The 27,851-nt window shown below is 36.3% G+C and overlaps 2 protein-coding genes across 6 annotated transcripts in view; one reads left to right on the forward strand and one right to left on the reverse strand.

The window, feature by feature from the left end:
* ERP44 (endoplasmic reticulum protein 44) overlaps positions 1-17,537 on the forward strand; it is a 54,882-nt gene extending 37,345 nt beyond the window's left edge. The window contains exons 5-12 of the mRNA XM_085306798.1: positions 1,294-1,478; positions 1,989-2,104; positions 5,102-5,159; positions 6,446-6,562; positions 10,474-10,585; positions 11,022-11,163; positions 14,531-14,633; positions 16,949-17,537. Coding sequence (XP_085162924.1) covers positions 1,294-1,478; positions 1,989-2,104; positions 5,102-5,159; positions 6,446-6,562; positions 10,474-10,585; positions 11,022-11,163; positions 14,531-14,633; positions 16,949-17,050 — 935 coding nt within the window. The 3' untranslated portion in view covers positions 17,051-17,537. The remainder of the gene's footprint in view (positions 1-1,293; positions 1,479-1,988; positions 2,105-5,101; positions 5,160-6,445; positions 6,563-10,473; positions 10,586-11,021; positions 11,164-14,530; positions 14,634-16,948) is intronic.
* A 1,869-nt stretch (positions 17,538-19,406) lies between these two features.
* Positions 19,407-27,851, reverse strand: part of STX17 (syntaxin 17) — a 35,441-nt gene continuing 26,996 nt past the window's right edge. For all 5 annotated transcript variants that reach the window (XM_085306800.1, XM_085306803.1, XM_085306799.1 and 2 more), the window contains 4 exons: positions 25,158-25,276; positions 24,990-25,040; positions 22,687-22,773; positions 19,407-21,907 (listed from right to left, as the gene is read on the reverse strand). In XM_085306800.1, coding sequence (XP_085162926.1) covers positions 21,668-21,907; positions 22,687-22,773; positions 24,990-25,040; positions 25,158-25,276 — 497 coding nt within the window. In that variant the 3' untranslated portion in view covers positions 19,407-21,667. The remainder of the gene's footprint in view (positions 21,908-22,686; positions 22,774-24,989; positions 25,041-25,157; positions 25,277-27,851) is intronic.

The raw sequence follows: 27,851 nt of genomic DNA on the forward strand, positions 1-27,851 counted from the left end.
GGGCAATTAGCTACTTTGTCTCTAGTGTTTATTTTTAGCCTGTTTTTCCTAAGAATCTGAAGCTTATGCTGGTGCCTTGTTCGTCCATTCAGTGCTCTTAAAACACCTAGAAGCTTTTTGCTAACCTTCAGCTACATTTGAAAGAGGGAAGAGAATTCAAAGCTATGAAGTACCTATGGACTTTGTTAAAGGTTGCAGTAAGAGCTTAACAGTGATGGATCCTGTTCAGTGTGCCGTTAACCACGTATGCATAAGCTAGCGTATGAATACATAACTGGGCTCCAGCTACTACGCCTGGTGCAACTTGCTGTGGCCCAGTAATTAACCAAAGTGGAAGAGGGACATGGGGACATTTGAAGTACTTTGGTAAGGTACGCATATGAACTGGATTGTTGTGGTAGTTGTGGCTAAAGGTATGGGACACATTCACAGGAAGCTGGACTTTGTTACTTCTACTGTTCGGCTTTGTTCCTCTTCTAATTTTATTGTGTTAAAACCTCTTTCCATTTTATTTATTTTAAGTTTGTAAACCTAATGAATAGCAGTTAAATAGCTAAATTGTTGTTTAAGGGTGAAAATCAAAAGTTCTTAACACTACTAATCTTTTATATTAGATTAACATGACATGCGATTGTATGAAAGTTCTGTGCTTCGTGAGAGCAGTCCAAATGTAAAAGAGAAGTTGGGCTACAAATATAGATATGAATGATGTCTTTAAGAAAACGCTGACAGTGGGTGACAAGAGGTATTTTAATTTCCAAAGCTGAAATTTTGTCTCTGTTCAAAAATCAAATAGCTCAGAATTATAATGGCAGTTGTCTGGCCTTCATAGATCCAAAGAAGCGCTTTGCACAGAGTTCAAGTTCTCTTAAATTTAAGAGATGACAGCTCTGTTTTCAGCACTGTGTTTGGGATTAAAATGGTAGTGAGCTTTAAAAAAAGCAGGGATGGTTTATTTTATTAAAATTGCTTTTTGTGTGGAATTACTGAGATTTGCTAAACTTTTAAAATTCTTGTTTGCTTGTTATGCTGTCTTTATCTCTTACATTGCCCTCCTAGTTGTTYATAGGAAGGGTACGAAATGAATGGAGTTAATTGAATTGAGCCTAGGCTTATGTACAGTACGGAAATGCTGAAAAACACTGCAGAGGAGAGAATGGATAGCTACAGGTGTTCTTGTTTACAGATGTGTGACTGCTGGTGCACACATGCTATGTGCACACATGCACGTATAAGATTTCATGTTTAGTGTATTTATTTGTACCTTTTTTTCTTCTTAATTTCCTTTTTTAGCGGACATAGCTCAGAGATACAGGATAAGCAAATACCCAACCCTGAAACTCTTCCGGAATGGAATGATGATGAAGAGAGAATACAGGGGCCAGAGATCTGTGACAGCAATAGCAGATTATATCAGGCAACAGAAGAGCAATCCTATTCAGGAAGTCCAGGATTTGGTAGAAATTAGTACTCTTGATGTAAGGCTTGATTTTCTTTCTTCAAAGTGTATTCATATATATATATTTTTTATTTTGAATTTGTGGAACATGATGTATTTGAAGCACATGTTGATATTGGGGAGGTGGGTGTGGAGTTCCATTCAATGTTGTGAGCATTGTAGTTCCATTCAGTGTTGTCTTTTAAACAGATTATTATTTCCAGTATTACAAATTAATTCCAATATTAATAACCCTTTCAACTTAATTAATTCTGTCAGAATAATACCACTACCAGATTAATTACTTTTCATTTGAAATGAAACAAGATACTTTTGTTATTCCTTCACTAGAAAAATACTCACAAGAATGCTTGTAAATGTTAAAATCTCTGAGTCTTTGTGTAATGCATATTGTTTGGAGGCAGAGAAGAAATTTTGCCCAATAATTTAGTGCTGAGAGAACAGTTATTTCTTTATTTACCCTCYTTGGGGAATAATGATAGTTTTTGATAATTTGAAATAAATTATAATTTAACGTTTGTTTTTACAGCGTAGTAGAAGAAATATTGTTGGATACTTTGAACAAAAGGACTCTGACAACTACAGAACTTTTGAAAGAGTAGCAAATATTTTGCATGATGATTGTGTATTCTTGTCTGCATTTGGGTAAGTCTTTAAATGTATTGATTTCATTACTCCATTACTGAAATTACATTAATAAATTACATATAATTTAATTGAAAGAACTCTTTTAATACGGTCATTGTGTCAGAACTGAAGGAACTAGACTTTAACAGATCAATACGCTGAGAGAAACCTGGGGAGGAGGGAGAGGAGGAAATCTTCCTCGTGTTAATGTGACTGAACTCTGAAATCTGACTTTGATTTACATTCTTTTCCTTTTTTTTTCTGCTCTTCATCAGTATAGTTGAAATGTAAAGAAGGAGTTTTTAGGGAGAGATGCTAGTCAGTTGCATCCCAAGAACCTGCTTCCTCAGAGGGAGGGGGAAGAAATAGGGAAGAGTTTGAGAACTTTTTGGCACAGATTTAACAGCTTTGTAACTTTGCAGACTGAGTAACTCCTTTTAGCAACCTCTTTTTTTATTATTATTATTTAAAGTATGAACGTTTTTATAGGATTTTTTCCTCTTTTCTGGGAAAAAGAATTTTTCAGTAATTGCTTACACTTTTTTTAACCTTTCAAATGACTTTCTGTTCTTCTCAGAAATGCCTTTTAAAAATCATTAGTGAGATGATGATAATAGCTTTAAGGTTCCCTCTCCTGTTGTTCAAGTTTGTTGTTCATTAGTTTTCTATAGGTCAGTTTGGTGTAATGAGAAATACAGTGTCTTCCACAGCACAATGTTAATATTCTGTTGTTGGATGCTGTTCTTGGAGTAGTTACTGTATATTTTTTTTAGATATGTTATTTTTAGCTCATGCTGAAAATAAAAAGTTGATGCCCTAGGTTTTTAACAGTAGTTGCTTCATTGTCTTTGTACTAATAAACTTGGACAGTGTATTTAAGTGTATTTAAGTAACCCTAATTCTGAGGTTAGCTGTTAGGCTTGTGTGGAATCCCTATCTTTGCTCAAGAGGGCTTGCCCTTTTGATGTGGAAGTATCACTGAAACTGCAATAGCTGGCTTTTCCAGTGAAGAAAGAAGGAAGTGAGGTTTGTTTCTTGTAAGACTCTCCCCCCTCCCCCCCCCCCGCCTCGAACAGTGCAAAGATGAAATAAGAACGTTTTTGATTTGATGTTAGCAAGCAAATGTGGTGGGTGGGTGTGATTCCAGAGGTTCACCTCATCTTCAGGTTATTGCCTCAGGAAGAAAAATCTAAACAAAAAAGATCTTTTTTTCATTTTGGTAGCAGTTTTTAAAGGGAGTATCTTCAGGGATTTGAGATTTTCATGTTATTTCCCCATGTTTTTTGACCTGATCAAAATCAGTCACAATTACAGGATTTGAAATGAAAGAACACAGAAGAGGACCTTCTGGGTTCCACAGTAGTCTGTACTCTCTAGCTTTTATTTATTTATACTACATTATGAACCTCTTAAGTAGTGATTGAGCAGGTGGCCTGTATTGTCTTCCCTTATTTAGTGAAGGATTGTTTGGGATGTGGGTGGTTAGGTAAGTGATGATGATCACAAAGGAGTAGTGATTCTTTTGTTCTGGAGCCGTTGTAATAAATTTTGTTTTGAGATATAGCTAGGTAAATGAAAATGGAGAAGAAAATTGGGGAGAAAGAGGAGTGTGCCAGAATCCCTGTTAAAGTCCACCTAATTTTGTGTTATTGGATCACTAGAGTACAAAAATACCTTTTTCTTTTAATACATATCTGTCAAAGTAATGACAAATGTAACATACCATGCAAGTCATCTTTTGTATCTGATATGAGAAGGTGATTGGATCAAATGAAATAAAACCTAAATACTTCAAGTTAAGTATTGTTGTCTTTTTTCGTTTGGTCCTCTAATCTATTCTGAACCCTGGGGATTCATCTCATTTTGCAGTGAGATAAATTCAGATATTTATACTTGTCGTCTTCCCCTCTCGTCTCTCTGTTAACCAGTCTTGAACAATGCTTACATTTAAGCAATTTTAAATGGATGCTAATTGGAAAAGCTGGAAACCTTAGMTAGAGTTTCTCAGAGGTTAACATACTTTCTTTTTTAGCCTATGTTTAAAGGCAAAAGAAATAAGTAATTAATTTCACTCTTTGTGACATATGCAGCTAGTCTATTCTGTCTTGCCAATGTGAGTTGTGCTGGAGAGTGGAGGAGAAGAGAGAAGACAGAAAAGGGGTTCATTTGAGGGGAGAGGGTTCTTTCCTCATTTTTTCTCTTTCCTGTTTTGAGTGTGTAGCTGCTCCAGTTACTTTTGACGTGAGATGCTTATTTCTGAGATGCAAGCAGTTTTTGATTGGGCTTAAGGTACCACAAATTATGCTGGAGACCAAGGGAGATTTATTAAGGTGAAATACTAAGCCGAATGGGAAAGAGGAATTGCATATACTGTCCAGGTACACATGTAGCAATGCATCAGAGGTCAGAATAGTGTGCTGTCTTGTGCACTCTTGATCCATTTTAAGGATAAAAAGCTTACTTGCTGCCCATCTCCTTTTTGTTACCTGTGCCAGAAAGGTTGAATTCTACAAGGCCCTTCTTTATCAGGGTAAATAAGACCTAAATTTCTAGCAGGAAGAATTCTTGTACAGGAAGAATAAATGCAAACAAAAATCCGCTTCTTTCTCCTTTCCTTCCTTAAGAAAAAATATATTTTTTTTTTACAATTTACAAAATTATCTGATTAATAATGAGGTGAAGATTATTCTCCAGTGGTATTCTATTTCACTTCTTTTTCCAAATCTATCCCTTTTTGAAAGTTGTACCAACGTTCATCATTTGCACTTTGCGCTTACTCCAGACTTCTTTTCTTGCAGATAAATCTTGTTGAGTCCCTTACTGCCCTCATTTAGCCAGACCAAGTTTCTGTGGAATCACTTTACAGTTTAATTGAAAGATCAATTACTTTAATTGTCAAATATTGAAGGGGAAAAATAGTAAAGGAGAGATGACAAATTAAAGTATGATTTCTGCTAACAAAGTTATCTTATATTCGTCTGTATCAAGACGTGCTTACTGGTTGGTTTGTTGTAGGGCTATTTCAAAACCAGAGAGATTTAGCGGGGACAATGTTATCTACAAGCCACCAGGGGTAAGTCTAAACAAAGTATTTTGTTCTGCTTATTCTCATTATATATGAATATGAACTAATGGGGACTATAGTTAAACCATTCAGTATGTTACTGCATCTTCAATCCAAATTTTATTTCATCGTCAAATATTGTGAGAAATAATTAGGGTCATAGGAACTAGTGTTTCTGAGTTGGTGAAATGAAGATCTCAGTCTCATTTGTTTTCTATTAAGTGTACAAAGCCTAAATCTATCATTTTAAATTTCACTGTCCGGTAGTTGCTTTTTTCCTAGAAACTCAGACAACCTAGCAGGTATTTAGATTTTTTGCGTTCTGTGAATGTCTCAAACTGAAGTTCACTAGCTGGTAGACCTTACATTTTCTCAAAGCAAGTGACAATTGCTCAGGCTCTTTTTACTCTCACTTACCTGTCTTACATGGCTTAGCCTACGTGGGGCTAAGAGTTGTTCTCTTCATAAAAGTATTTAGTAAAATTAACTGCATGTTATCAAACTCTCACGGACATAGTTTTATTTGAAATGYAATACAAAAGAAATCTGCAAGACTTTAAGAATGTAATTCTTATCTGAACCTATGCTTCTCTTTCAAATTTAATGTATAAAAAGAGCTATTTACGAAAGAGAAAAAAACTAAGGGGAAGTAGAGTTTCAAGCCTTGTTCTGAGAAGACGGAGTTTGTAAAATTACCTGGTTTATATAGGCATTTCCAAATTTAGATATATTTAATCATGTTCCTACTTCAACTGGTGTTAACCAAGATTATGATTACATTAAAAGATGGCAGCAATGATTTCTGAGTTAAAGTTTCTAGTAAACAAATAAAAAACATTATTTATTCATATCTCTCTGAAAGAGCAAATGTGAAATACTAGTTTCAAGTCCTGTAACACTTAGTTTTTTGGTGAATCTACATAAGTATCAGCATGAAAGAGCTTAGCATCTGCATGCAGTTTGTATCATACTGTTTTTCTACCTGACGGAAGTCTAAATATTTAGTTATTTATTCTAATCATTCCTACTTTAGAAGCAAAATATCTTTTCAATTCTTCTTAAATTATCTTTAAAAAGTGCAGTTAATTATATAAAGAGATCATTTTATTTACCCCTTGTATTTTTGGTAAGGTGGTTCATAGAAATGTTGCATATGGAATTGCTGAATTTTGTTATAAAATATTTTGTTCCATATATGTGTAAATATTGTCACCTGTATGTCATGTAGATAGCCTTATTTGCTGGTAGTGTCACTTTTATTGGTTCTCAGCTAATGTCTTCTTTCTTTTCAACAGGAAAATGCTCCAGATATGGTATATTTAGGCTCTCTAACTAATTTTGATTTGGTTTATGCATGGACACAAGATAAATGTGTACCTCTAGTTCGAGAAATTACGTTTGAAAATGGAGAGGTAAGAATTTTTTTCTACCATTCTCCTTTTGGAGGTGAGGTTCCCCCTCAAAACCAAAATGTCTCTTCCAAGGTGTTCCATTCATGGCAAAAAAATTTTCTGCATGCTTTGCTTTTTCACAGAAAATTGCTGTAATACAGTATCTTTTCATTGTATTGGAGCTTTTAGATTAGACTAGAAGCTTATTGGAAGCAGATTTGTAGCAGTTTCATACCATGCCAGTGTCAAAGATAATAATCATGCCTGTAGCTCATATCAGAAGAATCTGAAGATTGGCAGAGTATGTAACTTTGAAATGTAAGAATGAGAATATATGCATGTGTGAAGGCACATCTGGCTGTATAAGTGCTTTGGTAGATTTTTAGATTAATCTAAAATAAGCACATGATATTATTTAGGCAGAGGTTATGACTAAATGCTGATTTGTTTTAAAATCAATAAATATTGATTAAGTGCTTTTTGCATATATTATGAGCTTGAAATAACATTTCTAGTCAGGGTAGAAAATATCCATGTCAAACACATCTGTGATGGTTCAAAACAAGAAAACGGTTGTGGACTATTGATCAGTCATCTTTTTAAAATTTAATCTTAAGGATAATAGTAGAAAAATACTAATGTATTGACCATTTCCAAAATATTAGCTAATAAATAAATGTATTGAATGATGGTTGAACAGCTATGCAGCTGGTCATTTCTGTGAATTTTAATAAAAACTATGTCATATTTTTTGTTAAACACTGGTATATTCTTGATGTTTTTAGTTTTGCATCCCCTTTCCCTAGAGTTTCTTACTTTAGCTACAGTTCATAAGATGGAATTTGGGGGGTTACTTTTAAACATCTTTTTTCACTGTCCTTATTTTCTTTCAGTGTTTTTGCTATTTATTCTTCTGTTTCATCCATTTCCACATCAAATTTATAAATTATTTGTAAAATATACAGCAGAAAATAAACCACTTAGCAAGGTCACAGTAACTCAAAAGGAGTATTTGTAACCAGCCACATCATCTGTTTAAAAACTATGGTGAGGTTTGTAACAGATTGCAGCGCATTGTTCACATAAGACTGGGAAACAAAGAAACCAGTTGTATGACAGAAAAATTAGTTGTTTGTTTTCAATTCACAAACCTTGTCCCCATATATTTACACTCCCCCCAACATAAAAAATAAAAAGTTTTTAACATTTCGTCCTGCATGTAGGGTATCTAAAACACTGCTGTCCTGGGAAAAAAAAGAACATATTAGATTATGTTACAGAGGGAGGGGATAGGATGAGATGGACAAAATAGGTTGAGTACAGCCATCTAGTCAACACTGCCAAGTTTTATTGGTAAGTTCTGTTAGTTAAGCAATTTTTAATTCTTCATTTGCATCTCAATATGTAAAAGATGCCACATGTCAGCATTTTCAGAACTGCATGATAGATTTGCAGTGTACTTTTCCCATGGTGAAGTTGGATCTTGAGCCTCAGAAGCCAAGGATCTTCATTGTCAGTTTGTAGCAAATTGTGTCCTGATTTTTCTGGGTGTTCTTGTAAGCTTCTATTCCTGTTTACTTAGGCAGATGTTTACAATCTCAAGTTGTTCCAACTTGACATTTTGCCTAGCAATGTTTGTTTAAAAATTTCAGTGTTGCTGGTAACCAAACAAATTTAAATGTACCAAAGTGGAGATACTTCTGCCTGCTGAAATTAGGATTTAAAAAGATTTAGAATTTAAAAATAGGATTTAGACTCTGAAATAGGATTTAAAAAGACGCTTAATGTACATTGCCTAATACTACAGAGTAAAAACGTGACATGCTGTGACTGTTAAACTGAATTTTTGATACTAGAATACTGTATAAGTGAAGACAAAAGTTTCTAACACAAATTCAATTTAAAATTGAAATTGGCCTCTGTAAATTACTCCCCCCCCCCCATTTTCTTTCTTTTCATTATGTGGTAGGTATTTAGAAAAGGCTAGCCAGGAAAATGCAAGATTTGAACAGAGATCATCATTGTGACTTTAGACAACATACAGTTACTGAACTCTAAAATGTGGTCTTCTGCTTGAAATGACTGTCCATTTTAGAGAGACTCTTCGTACTTAATGGGAAAAGATCCTTGGAATCGCTAATACCTTTCAAAAGAAATCACTGTTTAACCCGTGCTACGTCTGTTTTGTTTTCTTACATGTTTTATGTAAACTTCTTGCAGTGAGTAATGTGGTGGAAGTGTGATGCTGAAGTGTAGATTTTTGATAGGGTAAAAAGTTTCACAAAGGCACATAGGAGCAACTTGGGAAGCTCAGATTCTGACAAAAAAAAAAAAAAAATCTGTTGATATTCTCAGTGCGAAACAAGCCATAGTTTGAGGGGACCAGTCCAAAGCAAATGAAATTGCTGTTGCATTTGCCATGTCCTGATCACTAAGACCTGCTATAATAGTTGGAATAGAAAAGCAAACAAAGGAAGATATTTTACAGAAACTAGCTATGGCCAAAACTACCAAGACTTTAGTAGTTTGCCACCTGTACTGGCAACCTGTTAGGAGTTGAATTGATTTCACAAGTGTGACTTACCTCACAAAGGGTTAAACTCTACAGATATTGAAGCAAAGCTAGTGCTTCTACCTGCTTTGCAAGCAAGAGTGGAGCTTTGAATACCCACACTATTTGAGATTTCTTCCTCTGAAAACATTACCTGCTAAAAGTGGCAAAGAAATATAGCCATAAACAGAACAGTATGAAACAGACTGGATTATTTTCCCCATTGCTAATAGGAGAGGAGCCTAAGACCCAGCCCAGTTCATCTGTATAAAAATGAGAATGAGCAAACATAATTAGTGATTGCTTTAAGTACGGAGTGAGAAATTTCAGTTTAGTCTAAGACCACTGAAATTCAGAGTATGTTCAGAATCCACCATTAAAAGATGAAGCTTTGTCTTAATAGAGCAGACTTGCTTGAGAGGAGAGACAGCCATCTCATGTACACTCTCTAACTGGTTATTTACTGGTACAGAAAGTGTTTCTTCAAACTTAACACAGATTGAAGATATCCCAAGAAACTATTATGTTTGCTGATCAAATGAATGAGTGCTGTCTTTCTCAAAAAACATAGATTTTATTCTGATACTGAATAGCATAAAAGGAACAGCAGCACTTGTTTCTACACCTGTTACACAAATGAAAGTTGGCAAGGTTGTAGATAGTTGTTAGATGATAAATGATTGTTTTGCTGACTCTCACAAGTTGAGTTGATATTCGAAATTGCCTAACAATCACTTCTGGAGCAAGAAAATGCTTGTAGTTGTTAAATAAAACAGAAATCCTGAATGAAATAGTCAAAAAGTTCCTACATTTATCTGTCCATAGAAGTACATTCTATGAGGAAGTAAAGTTTACCCATCCAACAAAGGTTTTCATTTCTTCATCAGTTTTAATAATATACTTAGTCTGTGAATCTAATAAGAGTGCTATATAGATGACCAATCAAGAGACTGTTATTGGCAAAAGAGCAGTATTTGATTACAAGGAATGTAGCTGTGTCATTACTTCTGTTTTTTTCTTTTTTTTTAATGATGGAGATATTTAAAAATACCCATTCTTTGTATTATGCTATTTCCATCTCTGAATGAATCTATGAGGAAGTTGTGGTTTCTCAAAATTGAGCTATTTTTTTTTTGAACTAGTATTCAAATACGTATTCATCCCTTCCCAAAATGTTGATAGAACATACTTCTAGTTCTTTGAATTGCTGTGTGATTATCAGGGAAGGTATTTTAGATGAATGGTCAGCAGTTAGTCTATAATCCTGTTCTTTCAGTTGTCTTTAAAGCAGAGATCTCACTGAATATGAAAATTGCTGATATCACTTAGATATCCTCTAGAAATGGAAGAAATGAGAATTGTTTTTTTGTTTCCTCTGCAGGAACTGACAGAAGAAGGCCTTCCTTTTCTCATTCTTTTCCATATGAAAGATGACTTGGAGAGTTTAGAGAAATTCCAACAGGAGGTTGCACGACAATTAATAAGTGAAAAAGGTTTGTAGTAACTTACTCTTTGACGTTTTTATTGATCAAGTTTTTTTTTAGGCAAATTCAGTAAAGTGGATAAAAGGGCTAAACAGTTCTAGTTTTAAAGCTCTTGAAAGTGAAGGGCTTTCTGGAATGAGGGCTGACTCCTCTAGAAATGATTAAAATGGAAACGAAATATGTTAGTAAGTAAACATTTCAGAAATCCTTCTTATCTAAATGAGTTCATACAGTTTGAGAGGTTGTTAAACAAAATTTCAGTTTGTTTTGTGGGCAGAAACATTTGCAGAAAAGGTGATACTTTGGTGGGCTAAACTATTTAAATAACTTTTGAATGTTGCAATATCTATATAATATCTCTAATTTTATAATATTTATGAAATATTTAAGTTTTCAGGATAATAAAAAATCTTAACATGGATTTTGTCTGTGCTCACAATTTAAGGTACAATAAACTTTCTCCATGCTGACTGTGATAAATTCAGGCACCCACTCCTCCATATTCAGAAGACTCCAGCAGACTGCCCTGTTATTGCCATTGATAGCTTTAGGCACATGTATGTCTTTCCAGACTTCAGTGACCTGTCGTAAGTACTCTTCCCCACCCACACACACAAACCCCCCCATGCACTTTTTGTTGAAGAGAATGAAGGAAAATACGTATGCTTGTATTTTAAACAGCACAGTTACAGGAAGATGAATAAAATCTGAGGTAGATAAGGCTAGCTATGTATGGTTCGGTGTCAAAGCTTTAAGGTGACATAAATTGGTGTGAAGTCTTTAGGTGGAGTTGCTTAAAGAGACTCTCACATTAAATCTATACATGCTGCTGTTCTTTTGATTCTAGATTTGGCTCTTTTCATAGTAGTTAGGTATTTGGAGCCTGACGTGGTATTTTAGTGGTGACTTAAAAATACCAACTTTAAAAGCTGTAGAGTTTTGTATAGAATGTTTAACTGCTGTATTATGCAATGAGTATTGTAAAATACATTGTATAAGAACTGCCAAACTGCTGGTTTGGTTTTTCCTGCTGTGCAGTTCTAACCTTCTTGCATGGAAAGCTGATAGAGAAAGCCTTGTGGTGTGACTATCTGAAGTTTGCTGAGCCCAGTATGGAATATGACTGTGCATTATCTGTGAGTGCTTTTGGTGAAATACCACCGATAATTCTTCTTTACATTAGCCTATCTCTGCATATTGCGTTGCCACAACAGCAGTCACAGGAAGTAGATTTTCATGGTTCATTTAAGGAGTGAAGAGGTGTGAACATTATCTTCAGGAACCATCAGCATGAAACAAACCTTCTGTCTTTTTTACAGGCTGTGTGTTAAGCTCTATTTTGCTTTCTCAAAAGGAGATACCAGCCTGTACACTGCATATTAATCCAGGTTAGAAGTCTAGACTTTGAGAATTTAATTCTGTCCCCTTCATACTTTTAAAAACTGAGGATATTTTCTTATGGGTTGTTTGGGTCAGAGCCAATTCAAAGCCCAGACTTAACACTAGGTGTGAACATAACCCAGTGTCTGTCTGCCATTCCAGCAGGCATTTTCCTATCTGAAGTGTTTATATCTGACAGGAGAGTTCAAACCTAAAATTCTCCAAGGCTTATTCTTGAAGTGTAGTCTGTCAGTGTTATATCTGTAGTGGTGTTTTTGAGCATCTAAAACTATGCACATTGAAATTTGGAAAGTGACTATTTTTTCCTCCTTTGTATTTCTTGGAAAGAAGATTATATTCACTGCACATGTCAGTGAGATTTTTGCAATTTGGAAGTAGTCTTTTCACTATCATTTTTGAAATAACCCTAAAAATAAATTAATAGCTCTTGTAGGTATAATAGAGATTCTTTTAGTTCAGCCTTTCATGCTGTTTTTTACACCCACTATTCTGTTTCTGTGATACACTATGAAGAAATAGCAGCTACTTGCTTGACTGTATATCAGTTGTTACATACAAATGAAAGATGAGGGAGATGTAAGGATTGTAGACAGTTGTTCAGCGGTAAATAATTATTCAACCTGGCTCCAACAGATTGAGATGATATTTAGAAGTACCTAACTGATAGTTTAGGAACAGGGGCGCTTTTTCTTTATGGGGTGATATTCTTGTTTGTTTGTTGTGTCTGAAGGTTTGTGGAGTTTCTTTATAAATTGGTAAAATCTAACAATTATGAGACTTTTGTACCCTTCTAAGGATTTCTGGCATTTAACTATATTTTGCAGACCCTTTGTTTCCAAACTGGTCCCAGACATTTCCATCTTGAAATCTCACTGTTGTCACCAACCAATGGGGTTTGGATGCTGTGCTTTCAGAACTGGCCTGTTAAGATTTCCTCAACTTTAATGTTGCTGTTCTCTTTAGGGAGTGTTTTGTTTGAAGAATAGCCACTTAACAGGCAGATTAGACTATCCCCCAATGTTTGTCCTTAAACTTTGGCCATCCAGTCCTATGCTGTACCAAATTGGAAATGATAGTAAGAACTGTTCAACAGATCAGTCATAGCTTTTCAGAAAGAGCTGACTGAGCTGCAAGAGACTTTAGGAGTCTCCATCTTTTATAGCATTTCAGTGTAGGTGAATTCTTAAAAGGTTAAGCATTGCAAGCATGGTATTTTAGTTTTTTTCCTACACTAGATCTAGAAGATAGTTAATGGCGTGGAGTTCTTCAAAAGAAAAAACAAAGTTCCTTCATAGTGGTGTATTCCTCCTGTGATGACCTCACTCACTTAGCAAGGAGGGAAGTGACTGTTTTGCAGCTTCCCTCCCTGAGTTTCCTGGGGATGCAGAACAGATAGGGCCTTCTTGCATAAAGAACAATCCCGTGGCTCAGTAATGTATGACATCTCTTCCTGCTTCAGGTGATTGTTTCAGGAGGCACCAAATGCCTTTATTAGGAGGGAAGAGGGTGGATGAGCATGTCTCTTGCAGTATGGCTGAGCTTTAGCAGCAYAGCCCAGAGGAAGGAGCTGAAGATTAAAGTGGGAAACAGTGATTCTGCTGTCCCTAGAATAGGATATGAATCCCCTTATCCACATTAGTATAATTTCTGATCCTATCCGGAAAGGGAAGAGGGCCCTTAATACTGATTATATACCACAGTATACCATATACACGTACATATACACTGTAATATGTATGTGTGCCATAGTAATACTGATGAGATACAGTTATGGACATTACTGTAATGATACCTTCTGATTCTGTGTTTACTACTTTTTATCTGTAAGTTTTATGATGATCTGTAGTACTGTTAACAGCCTCATTGTATACCTTTTCCCTAAATGTAGTAATTGGCCTAATACAAGACTCCCTACAAAACCTGTCTCCTTATTCATAAATTATTTTTTGATTCCATCCATGGTGCTCACATTAATTTTTGATCTCATCTTTAATAGTTATTAGGTCAACTCTTCATTTTAAGCTTTATAGTTTATCTGACATTTCACAGATAAAATTGGATGCTGTAGTTTAGCATATTTGCTGTGGGTGACAGTAGATGATCTCAGATTAGATTTAAATTGATATCCTCTTAGTGTTTATCTCTACTGCATATGCAATTACTCAGGCACTAGAAAACCTTTCAAACATGTTTTGTCAATACTGCTACCCGACCGGCATTCATATTTGTAAACTGTGTATTTGGAACCTGCTGTTCTCTCTTACATTATGGTTAGTGGGGAGCAGAAGTGAGTATTCAATGAAGTTATTGGCTAGCACAACTCTATGGGAGTTGATGAAATACTTGCTGTGTTCTTAGGAGACAATGGAAAGAAAAAGAAGCCGGCAGAATACCTTCATAAACCTTCTGTCCATTTGCCTTTCTGTCCTATATTAAGCAGCTAAAAGTGGTCTTACTATGCCTGATGAACAGATGCTGGCTACTTTAACCAGTATTTTAAATCCAAGTTTTTTGAGTTTAATTTGTAACTTGTTCTTGTTTGGTTTGTTCCAGAGTTCCAGGTAAACTGAAGCAATTTGTATTAGATTTGCATTCTGGAAAACTGCATAGAGAGTTTCATCATGGCCCTGACCCAACTGATGTAGCACCTGGTCAGGTAAGGTTACAACAGATGAACTTAATTTAGCTGTTTAATAAGGAAACATACTACTTTCTTTATGAAAGTAGTATTTTTTTAAAATATATGGGGGGGTTATATATAAATGCGCGTGCACATATGTACACACACACACTGTGACAGGTTGCTTCTAAGAGGAAGCATGAATTGACTGATTTATTTATTTACTTGTACAAGCAGGAGATAGATTATTAGAGCATCAACAAAAGATCGATAAGCAGCCATAGGGCTTCCTACTTTTATTAATGTGGCTAATAAGCAGCATTAATAGGCAGTGGTCACAGGCTGCATCTGTCAGTTTAGATTCCTCCCTTTTCTGCTCCCAGGTTGTTACACTCCGTGGAACATGCATGCATGGAAGTCAGTCACTACTGGGATCTTTTAAGGAACATAACAACTGATCCCTCTCCAGACAAAATTTGGGAGCAGCTCAGTGCTTAATTTAATCCAATAGGCAGAAAAGAGAGGACCTCACCATTCCTCATTCCCTTTACCCAGCCCAGTCTTGCAGCAATGGTTAGCTTTCTATCTTTGTGATGCACTCCTTGGCTTATATTCTTGGCATTATGCTGTAAAAGTGCAAAATGACAGACTGTCAGGAAATCTTGCTACCTCAGACCCCTCTAAAGAAATACCTTCTTTAAAAGAGACTTTTGTTTTTCTCCAAGTGTTGCATTGTCTGGGACTCAAAATGCCATGTTGGTCCCAGAGGAGAGCCTGTGCCCTTGTATTAGGGTGCCTTGGACTAGCTCAGAACCCATGAGTCAGAGACAGAGAAGATTTATGGCTACAGGCTCATTTCCCTGGTTATGTATGGRATGTGGAAAGGATTACTTCTTCGTGGAAAGGAGTGTAGTCTCCTGTGGCCCTGCTTAAAGTTCTAAAAATAAATAAAAGTATGAACACCCTGGAGGACAAGGGCAGTCATACGTAATGCAAAGAGTGGATACTAGAGGCCTGTGGACAAATGGCCACAAAGGCCTGTGGATTACTAAGCTGGTGATTGTTCCAAGGGCACCACAGTGTGGATGTGGCCTCACAGTAATTATGTGGTTGTAAGTGACTGCCCAGAGAGGATGACTAGACAAGATCAGTGTCATTCTAGGCACTAGAATGTGCCCATCTCCTTGCTGTTCTAACATTGTTCAAGTAAACTCTTAGGTGGCTTCAGAGTTTCTCAGAGCAAATGACATTCAGGCTGGTGCACAGTGCTGACATCTGCATCAAGTAGAACCTTGCAGGAAGAGTTCACTGAAGCAGCAGTCACTGGAGAGGAGGCAGATAGTCAGGCTGGTTGTATTGTGGAACAGGAGAGATTGCCCTGGGCTGTGAGAATAACTGCCTTTGAATGTTGTGATGACTGGCTGTTAAAACGTGTCTCAGTATTGTCCCAGTAGTAATTCACTTCACTGGTAACCCTCTGTGTTCCTTAGGAATTTATTGAGCAGCTTGAATTCAGGTCAACAGGACAAGACACAGAAAATAGAGTTGAATAATGCTGGAGACAGAGACTCAGTAGCTCTGAGCTAGATGGGAGTGTCTGAGAAAGAAATACTCTGAGACAATTGCTTTGAAAAAGAAGGTTGGCCAAGGAGCAGAGTGCCTATTTGTTGTCTGGATTCTGCTGCATATTTGGGCAGAGTCTAGTTGGCTAGAGTTGTATACTTGCTTCTGTCTCTATTCTGTCTTGAAAAAATTCCTTAAAATTCCAGATATCTAGGTATGTTTACTATTTCATCTATATATGGCACCCTGCCATCTTGTGGAAGATGTGTATGCCTGTGTTACGGATATACTAGGCTTAAAATTATACTGGAAGCCGCTGTCTTAGATCATGTCTCTTGGAGTTATATGTATTTTATTATTACTATTTCCACAGGAAAATAATTTTAAAATGTTACGTGCATCAGCAATGGCATTTTTGCTCTGATACCTCAAAAACAAATATACAAACCAGAATACCTTCACAGCAAGTGGCAGATAGCCTTGAACAGATCTCTGGCAGTGGATTACATTTGAAATACTTTGTCTTACACAGAAACTTATGTGAGGGCAGTTTATGAGATGTGCTAATGAAAGGGATGTCCTAAGCTGAAGATGCTTAATTAATGTATGAGTGGATATATATTCCACCTATATAGGAGTTATAATGTGCCTTCAAAAAAGTGCTCAATTTGTGAGAATGCTGGACACTTATGCAGTCTCATAATTAATGTTAAAAGTTCTATTAATGAAGGCAATAGATTATTAAAATGAGTCTAACCAGTGATTTTACTGTTTGTTCTGTTTTTCAGCCAGTTCAGGATTTAGCAAGCAGTCCACCAGAGAGTTCATTCCAGAAACTAGCACCCAGTGAACATAGGTACACCTTATTGAGGGAAAAAGATGAACTTTAAAAACTTGAAATAATCTTGCAAGCCTTTCAGAGAGCAGCATTGACTTCTGTGTGGTGGAAATAGTAAACCTATATTTTCATAATTCTATGTGTATTTTTATTTTGAATAAACTGAAAAATAATTTTTTTTCTCCCCAGGCTTGTAAATACATTTGTTTGGTGGGTCATTCTGTACAGCATCTTTCACACAGTACGTTCCTAAATGCTATAGTAAAATATCAGAGACCCACCCAGACTGTAACTCTGTTCTGTAAAACTTTTATAATCCAAATGAAGGTATCCTTGCCAGAGACATGCTGTTAACTTGCACTATTCCATTAAATAGGACTTTTGGATTGTTTTCTGTCTAATCTTGGTAGTATGAGCTTTTTTCTTCCTCTTTATGTGAACAGTTATCTTGGTAATCTATTTCTTTGTCACATTTTTCTCCAACTTATGAGGGTCTATTCTGGATACTTGGGAGGGGAATAAATTAAAGTTTTACAGAATCTTGTGTGGTGCTTTACTGATGTATATTTGCTGTTCGCTATTAAACAATTTTACTTAAAATATCAAGGAAGGGAAGGAAGTCCTAATGATATGGCTGTATCTTCAATGATAGGACTGTTTTGACCTGTACTGATTTCCTTGAGCTATTAAGATTATTATACAGGCAGTTACATTAAAAGAACATGCATGTTACCCTTCAAACTAGAGGAACATTAGAGGCAGACTACCAACTTAGTTTTGTCAGTCTTAAGTTGATCTCTGTATTTAAAAGTGTTAGGATGATCATCTTCCTTTGGGGCCCTTGCCTTACTGGCAGACAAGCAAGCAACCATTCCAAATTTTTGCATTACCTTGTAGTACCTTTGCAACCCTTGTAGTGTGGCTTACGTCATATTTATCATGTGTTCTTTGAATTCTGCTCTGAAGAAGGAATTACTACTTTCCTTATTTTCTATTGTGCTTAATACTAGAATACAAGCATTCTCGAAGTGTGTCAAAGCTGCTCAAGAACACTGCTGAGACATGTTGAGATGAATACATAAATAATTTTCCATCTTACAGTTTCTCTTAATGATGAGTGCATTGTTGGAGATTTGGGGTTTGTACAGTACTTGATTACAAGTGTCTAGGTCCAACACTTGGCCATTGCAAAATTTTTGTTTATGAGTGTAGTTTTTGATCTGTTTTGTGATTCTCCATTTCGGAGCTCATACTAAGTGCTTAAAAGCCAGATCTTCCCTTTCTGTCCCCCTCTCTTACCTCATGCCAAATCAGGTGTTTGGGCAGCTGAACCAGATCCCTTCTCAATTTGAATCCAAAGGTATGAACTAGGCGGCTGCCACTTGGTATCTGTATGTGCTGTAGTTTTTTTTTTTTTTTTTTTTTTTTTTTTTTTTGAGTCATTCAAGCACTTGAAATTTTAGTCAATTTCTGCATGGCCCAGAAGTATTGATCTTAATCCTTTGAGGTTCCTGGTTTTGGGCTCCTTATTTATGAATGCTTCTTGGTGGAAGGTGTCCAAACTTGTCTGTCTGGAGAGAGAGCCTACCTAATTATACAGCCAGCAGTCCAGTGGCTGGTGCTTTCATCTGGAAAGTGAGAGAGATGTACCTCTCCATTCCTTATTCCAAGTATGATTTTCTCAGTAATGACTTGTTCCCAGAGCTTTGGTATCCCAGCACTAGGCAGACACTTAGATGTGATGGATATGACAGTTATGCGCTCAAGTAATTTCATGTTGTGTATTCACTTCAACTGGACCTGATTCTGCTAGGTTCGTGGTGACCAGTGACTTGATGTCCTAATTTTTAAGTTGTTTTCTGTTTGCAAGCAGAAGGTTGAACAGGTGAAGTCTAGTTATGCCTGATGTGGTATTGAGTATCACTTGAACTTTTGAAGTATCTGATGACAAAGAATTTGCATGGAGAGAGCAAGTGCATCCTGCTAGCCAAAATGCAAAGTATGTTTCAGACTCTGGTCTTTTACATAGATGGTCTTAACTGTTGGGTGCTCAGCTAGCAACTACCTTGAAAGCTTCTTGGGGCTTTCTTGGAAGTTGTTAAGCCACTAGTTTTGTCCCAGTATAGAACAAAAATGTTCTAAACCCTCATTCTCTTCAAGGGAAGAAGTCAATTTTTGAGCTAGCATGTTTGAGTTACCAGATGCATGTGACATTTTAGGAACTTGTGTTAATTTCAGCCAATGTAAATATTTCAATAGCTGAAGCATATGTTTGGTAACTGAATACAGGATTCTTAAATTTTAGCAATAAAATAATTTTAATAATATAAAATTTAAGAGGCATTAGTCATTGATTTAGATGTTGAAAGGAAACAAAAAATGACACTAAATAAACACTACAAACCATCTGATAGGGAAAAAGCTTTTATTTGGTCTGAAAGATTTATGTATATTGTGTATATCTTCTAACATCCCTAGCAATTTAAATGCTAGTATGGTTTTTCAGTTGTCTGTGTTTCCTCACGTATGTAAATAACCCATCTATTTAAAAAACATAGCTTAAATAAAAGCATCCCAAATTTAGTGTGTACAAATGTTTTGAAATTGCTTCCTTAAAGATGTAAGGAATAAGAACAGTTCTTGTGCTAGAAATTTTGTAAAATGAGCACATACTAAGCTGACTTTGTCTAATTTGTGACAGTAATTCCATCCTATGAGCATAGATTGTCCTGGCTTTAGTCCAGCTTGGAGAGAGGGTGGAGTCTGTTACGTCTCTGACATGGTTGCCGTCATTCAACTGCACAAAGATTAGAAGCATACAGTAGGAAAGCAGGTAAAATCTTTTAAAAACAGATGGAGAATCAGTTTACAAAGAACATATTTTTTCCTTTAAATTTAGAAATTATTGAACAAAGGAATGAACAACCTTAATATGAAGTTGTTACAAGCTCTTTAAATGTGTCTGCATCCACAGTAGATGCATTTAAAGAAAAGCGGGTTTTGCATGACATGAGCAAATGAGCTGAATAATTCAAGTCATGTTTTTCACTACAGCTGATTTTACAGATATAGGCACTGTGGCTTTAACACATGTAATTTTGACAATCAGAGCTAGTGATTACTTGTGAAAACTATTCTTGCCCACATTCCTTCCCTGAGCCTCAGCCTACATAAAATAGACAAGATGTTCTGACTGATAGCAATTTTGATCATATTTTTATTTTAAAAATACTAAGCAAGAATTGTTCAGAAAGATACTTAATGCTGTAACAAGCAGCTGTTTGCAGTGTATCCAGGCACAAAAACCTATCATCTGCCATTAGCAGACAGTTATTTCCAATGATGATAGAAAAGCGTTGGTTAGAAAAGATCTCCTGTTGTTACAGTATGCGTCCTAATACAGTGTCCCCTGCTATGGAGTCCTATCACTGAACACTGACTGATGGTTCATCCAAATACAAACGGACTGACATATTATCTTGCAGGGCWCAGAAGAACTGACGGCCTAAAAACTTCAAAAAGCAGTTTTCCAACTGGTATTTCCCTTTTCCCAAATAGTAGCAGCAATAGTACAGGAACTATCTGGAAGGATGGAGGTAGGACCTCTTTGTGATGCATAGTAAGTTTATGTGAAAATGAGAACTTGTTAACACTCCTGTACCCAAAGAGGGAAGTTGCAGAAGTAAATGCATTTTTAAACTGCAAAGTAAAGATACAAGAAGTGAGGGCAACATCTAGCAGTGCATACTGCTTAAGTAGGCTGCTGTTTCTGGCTCAGAATTCCAGAGTTTGGCACTTAAACCTATACAGCAGTTCTTAGGACAAGGCCTGGAGCTGTGAATAATCATGGAAAATGATTGCTCCAAGAGCAAGTCTGCAGGTTTGTTTCTTAGGCTATTTAACTCTTAACTACACTTTGAACAAGATGAGTGTTTGCAGTAAACCCCCTCACCCCCCTCCCTCCCAAACTGTAGCACCTGAAAAAGGGTAAAGCTGATGCTAATCTCAGCTGGCCAATGCAGAAAAGTGCTGGGTATATATAAGGTGGATGGGGGGAGGGGGTTCTCTCTCTCTCTTTTTTTTTTTCCCCTCCAGAAGGCTAACCTATTTTCTAACCTTACCTTTCACAGCAATGCTTTCCTGTGCAGTTATTGAACAGGTGTAGTGTATGAAGACTTCATACACTGGCCTATATACAGGGGGAGGTTGTGAATAAGGAAGTCTTAAGGTACTACAAAGAAAGATGGCTGGGAGTTTATGCTCTCATCTTTGGAATTCTACAATAAATGCTCCAACTTTTTGGTGCCTTTCCTGAGGAAACCACTGTGCTTTTCCAAATGCCTTTCCTAATGTTGTCTGCAAGACATTTCATGCAAATTGGGCATGAAGCACCTGTTATCCATCATTACAGCTGTGGGTATGGCTCACCTAAGAATTTTATAAATAAAAGTCACACATATAGGCAGGATCAGTCCTGTAACTTGGAGAACTATCATATCTAAAAAGAAAAAAGCCCCGTAAATGCTAACACAACCATTTCACACGCCCCTGAACATCACTACTGTTGTCAAAATTAACACAACTCAGCCTTGTACTGACGACAGACTTGCAACCTTATGCTTCATCCCRACTACTATTCTGTTGTTCCTAGTCATAATGAAACTGTATTTCAGCTGGATTTTTTGGCAGTTTGTCGAGAAAGCTCCGGACAGCTGGAAGAGAACTGCTCAATCATTTTCTGTTTTCTTCTTTGTATCAATTTTCCACCTGTGAAACCTAAAATCCCACCACCAAGTGCAGCTGCAATTCCTGCCACTTTGAAGCCTGCGAGGAGACCAATAGGACCCCCTACCACTCCACCAATGACTGCACCTGCCACAGGCAGAGCTGCCAGCTTGTATTTCGCAGCCTGTAAAAGGGGGGGGAGAGGGAAAAAAAAGAAGGTTAGAATACTTGCCTGTGGTGATATGCATTTTCACCTCATTGCTCTTGGCAAAGTCTTGAATGCTCAGTGATAAATAAATCTTAAAAATTAGCATTAAAAAAAAGATGACCTACTATTCCACATGTATGACAGAATGTGCCATAAACACTTCAGAATTGAGCTATCTCATGTATGTACTTGGAAAAAGCAGATCATTTTACATATTACTGGATGATTATATACACCATCTATTACCTGGATTCCATCATCAGGTCAAGTGAGAAATTGAGAAGATGCTCAGACTTTTCAATAACATCCCTCAAACTAGGTTTGTGGCTTACTAGCAACTATCACTGACATGTACATAGCATGGGATCAAAATTACATATCATCATCAGCTTACCAATTCATGCTCATTTGATTCCTGAGAAGCAATCACTGGATACTCTMTCTTTACAGATACTCTATTCAAAGTAGCATCAGGACAGCATATAATGAGACTCTAAGCAAGTATTTCTTTTGTATGTATCTTTTATACATATATGTGTGTGTGTATATATACATATATATAAATAAAAATGTATTTTCTAGTAGCCTGAATGTGATTGATTTTCTTTTTTTCCCTGCTACCTATGTGTCATTTCTTCCTTATTTTCTTAATTGCTGGCTCCCTCAGCATTAAAGATAGCAGATCAATTGGGTTAATACAGAGGACTGCTAGGAGGCAGAGTACCATTGATTCACCAGCAGGAGCAGATCCCTACCTTCCCTAAGTTTTTGGTTCCCTCTTCAACATTCACAGCAGCATTGTTGACATGGTCTTCAATCCTGTCAATCTTCTCCTGCTGAGACTAGATGCAAAGGAATTATGAGTGAGGTAACCTGCTGGGAAGCTGCAGTAAGCCAATGCACACCATTTTAATGCCTGTAATCAGGGCCCCACAGCCACTTTCATCTACTACGCACTGTAGCCATGCAGGCTTAATGGTGGTTCGTTAATAGTATCTGATAAACCAAACTACAAACTTACTGGCAAAAAAAACCCTACTATTAAATAATGACATGGTGTGGTTATTATACACAACATGTTGCTACAGTTAGAGAAAAGCAGCTGTAAACATGATTTCTAAATCTTTTCTGTGGCTAGATGAACTTGTGTTCCAAAGGGAAAAGTAATCTGAGCTAGCACATTTGTTTTCTGCTGTTTCATGTTCAAAAAAATCTATAAAGAGCATTTATAAGATCAGTACCAACTACAACATACAAAGCTGCACTGAGAAATCTAAATAGATACATTTAATTATGACATTATAAACATCTAACTTAACTTTACAAATAAAATGTTGACAGTACTGAAACTACACTTGCTATCACTCCTTATTTTATTGTTGTGGGATGTATACAGATATGTTTCACATATTTTCCAGCCATAGTCCTCTGCAATCTCCCTCCGATAACTGGAACAGATGATGATACAGATTTTTGTGTTGTATCCATTTTTAATTTAATCTCAGCAGTACCTGAGCTATTTTACATCACAAACTTATGAGATGGCCAATGTTCAGCTTAAAATAACAAGCATTCTGAACTTTCTCCTCTTTCTCATTCAGAAACTGATGAAGCCAGTTATGGTATCTTCATCACCTATCCATTCATCATTAAACACTCCAGATACTCACTATCATATCTAATGCTGGTTATGTGTAAAATCCAGAAAACTCTGTGAACAGAAACTCCTCCCTGCTAGCTTTAGCTGCTAACATTCAGGCTACTGAGCAAAACGTTTTGTAGTACTTCTCTGGCCTAATGAATCTTGGTCATTTTTGTATGCGTGAATCAGCCTTTGGTCTGAATTTGTGCTAAAAGCTGCACCTATTCCAGCTAATCTAAGATCACAGAGATAAGTAACTCTCCTAAGTGATGAGAATCGTGGGTTTAAATCTCCTATGAAATAGGAAGAAAGTAAACCTTCAGACTTAAGTGTGGATGAGGAAGATGCACAATCTCTTTTGGCAGTTACATTTAATAAGAACAAAGAAAGAGCATGACAAAAAGTGAGGGAAACTTTCCTAGTATCCCTGAGTGAGAGATGAAAAGCACCTGAGAAACACCCAGCTGTGCAGGGAAGTCTATCATCACTGTCACAGTAAAGAATTGTAAGACTGAATGTGTATCAGAGCACTGGAACAGTCTTTGGAGATATTCAAAACCTGCCTGGATACGATCCTGTCTAACATGCTCTAGGTGACCCTGCTCGAGCAGGGAGGTTGGACTAGGTGATCTCTGGAAGTCCCTTCCAACCTCAACCATTCTGTGATTCTGTGAATGGGCCTGGGTAGAGATCGGGTCAGCAGTCCAGGGGCTGCTGCCAAGATTCAGCATGTGGCAAAGCAGGCACTGCAACGGGCACTGGCAAGCAAGAACATGGAACAACTACCAGCACTAGTGTTGAAATAGATTATTGCCTCCTCAGATAATTACCTTGACACAGTCTGAATCAACAGGACTGCTATCAAGGTACTTGTAGTAGGAAGTTACTGATGTACAGAAAGAAGAGCATTAGTATTTGGTTTTTTTTTCTTGCTAGAGTGGGCAATGGAGTACCTGACACTAACGCTTTTGCATATTTCTCACTGTTACTACTTGAAAGCCAAAAGAGAACCTTTCAACTTACTGTTACACAATCTGACACCGACATTTTGTGCATTACCTATGACTTTGGAAAGTAATCAATGTACAAACTTTGAAATTATAAGTGTATTTACCATAAGCATTTCAGCTCATTGTGGAGAAACTGCTCTGACTCCATTCAGTCACTGGCACTTTCCTGATGCTCCTAACAGTTACTAAGATGCTGTAATCTCAATTTGTTTAATACTGGACTGCATCAATTTAAATACTGTTATTCTGCTATTGTATCATTGCTATCAAGTGATACTAGTGCAATATGAGTTCAGATTAGGGACAAAAATCTTGCTCAGCTCTTCATTACTCATCTTAGAGTTCCCCACTAACCCTGTTTTTGTACAAGTCTCCAGCTAAGACCGAGGGCAGAATTGGTACTTACACTGACTAATAGAGAAAATTCAGTCACCAATTGGTTAAGCTGAATCAAATCCTACAAATAAAAAAATGATTGTTATTTCTTAATAACGTAAGAAATGTTTCTCATAACCATCATTTTTTCTCATAAAAAGAAGAGCACCAAAATGGCAGTAAGAGAGTTCTGACATACCTCCTCCAAATTTTCCCATGACTCAGCTGCATTTTCATCCTGAGGTATTTCAGGAAGGGGAGAATACATCTGGATTAAACTTCGGGAGCCATCCTTTCCTTCAGTGTTACATAAAGTTTCTAAATGAAAAACAGGACGTTTTTAAGTAAATGCACTGGATCAGAATGCAGATGACATAAGCTAATTTTCTTGTCGTAATGTTTCTCAAAGATATATTCATAGTTGACCTAATTCAAGCTAAGCAACTGTTTTGAAAGCTATTACATAGGAAAAAGTTCTCACAACACTACACAGCGTTTTAAAGAAAGTTATTTCCAAATAAATGTATTTATTTATTTCTAACAACATGCCTTCACGATTAGTTTTAAAAATAAGATTAAATTATACTGCTGAATTCAATGTCAATTAATTTTGTATCAACTGAGCATTAAAATTTTGCAGAAAAAGAAAACAGAGCTTGGGACAAAAGCTCTTCTTTTATATATCCCAAACTGAACAGGCAATTATTCATTTTATAATCATATTATTATTACTCATTTTATAATCAATTATTACGCTACTAGTTTGTTTTTCAGTCATTTACAGCAAAAAGAAGCTGGAAAAAAAAGTCTTTCAAAGTAAAAGCAACAAAAACCTGTTAACATACTCCTATATTAAATGCTGTGCCAACTGGGTAACAGTACTGTGAGAATGGCAAACTTCAAAACTCAGCAGTGTAAAGGAGAGATTCTCAGTCACCTTCCTTTCTAAATCATCTGGACTGATTCGATAAGAGAGGAGGATAAAGGGCTGTGGATAAAACGGGCAATGAGAAGCAGCTAAGCAAGATGGTGGGGAGCAGGTATGATGAATAGATTATATGTATGTACCTCCTCCAGTCCAGAAGAGCTCAGCCTTGAACCATTATGAATATAATGGACAAGTTTTTAATTATGGACAAGTAATGAAGTGGTAATTAAAAAGTAATACCGAACAAGTCTGGCTTGTCATAGTAAGGATTAAGGAAAAGCCTGAGAGTACAAGAGGCAGGCAAGAGTTTGTATGGATGTAAATACACTGCAAAGATCATGTTAATTTAGATTATTTCAATTTCTCAAGGAAAACAGATACTTTAGTAGAACACTGATGTTTACTTCCTCAGGAGAGCAGTCGCAGGAGAAAGCTTAATACAGGAGAAATTGCTTAAAGTATGTCTAATAATATTAAAGTCTAAATATCACATTAAAAGCTTCCTTAGAACAAGGAATGCCAAGGTATTGTAACAATATTATGTAACAGTTACTGCAACAGATACAAACCATGCAAAATAAAGAAAAATAATCATACTCAATAAAAATTCAATAACAGGGTATACTTGTTCATGAGATTAATTTAAGATAAAATAAAAAAGATACATTTAGATAATATTTGGCAATTTTTCAACATTTTTATTCAGCATCCCAAGAAACAGTAAGATTCTAGGATCAACCGCAGAAATCTCTTCAATGTCAGTGAAGCCAATAGTCAGCCATAATTAGTAGTAGCAGAGTAACAAGGATGCATTAAGTGATTTTGAGTTTTATTTTGGGGTTGTTGGGTTTTCTAGTTGTTTCTGTCCACCTTTCCTTAAGAATCCACATACCAACAGCACTTCAGCTTCTACAATCTTCTATTCTTTCAGAACCCATTTTTTATCTATAAGATAAAAGATCTATAAGATATAACATTAATTATGTTATATACTCAATTCCAAAATATTCCTCTCCCCTCTTCTGCATAATCAATCATCTATCCCAATGTAGCCATATATTCAAATCATAAAAAACTCACCAAGTAAAACTGGCCCCTTACAAATGATGTTCCCTACTCTGGTCTGTCCTTAACAGTCTATGCAGACCTACTGTTCAATAGTGCACACCCTGAAATACATAAATGATACTGACGGCTTTGCATGACGTCTACACATTCAAGAGAACTTAAAATTTTAAGTAGGTTTACACTGTTATCATTCTCTGATAAATTAAAACTAGCAAAAATTTTTAAGAAAATTCCTCCCTCACTTCAAAAAAGCATGGTAAAAAATAATAAGGGTAAAGAAGGTTAAGTACCATGTCGGCCAAAAATATTAATACAAAATTTATATTCAGAAGTTCTTGTTTTATCAAGTCTAACCATTTATAATAGAACTGAGAATGGAAGTGGCTCTACCAGTTCATCTACAGCATCTCCAAAGAAATGCAATAATACAACTCTACCCTGCAGCTTCACACTTCATTACACTTGAGATAAAATTTTAATGCTCTGGAAGATTCAATATATTGGTTAAGAGATGTTAGTAATTTTAAGAGAGGAGTCTCACCTTTTGTTAATATTTGTTTAAAATGCAATTAAATTTTATTTCTATTGGACTTCAGCTAAGGATACTGATGGGAGAAGAGACTACATCATCTCACTGTCGTGCTTCCTCAATGAGCAATTTGAATTTGTAAACTCCTTCTTTCTCTACTAGATGGGAAGCAACTTTCCACTAAGAAGAGGCACACTGAACTTCCTTTGATTAGGATCAGCAACCAAGATTTACTTTCAGGTCTGCAGCCCCAAGCACAAAAGAATAGGCAATATATTGCTCTGTGTTAGTAATTCAATAGAGCTGCTTTCAGAGTCAGGCAAACTTAAAAAAAATCCCGTATAATTATATTTAGCTGCCTGCCTGCC

This window comes from Rhea americana, unplaced genomic scaffold (genome assembly GCF_003343005.1).
Source record: "Rhea americana isolate MKP2758 unplaced genomic scaffold, rheAme1 scaffold_248, whole genome shotgun sequence".
In the NCBI taxonomy this organism is placed as follows: Eukaryota; Metazoa; Chordata; class Aves; order Rheiformes; family Rheidae; genus Rhea; species Rhea americana.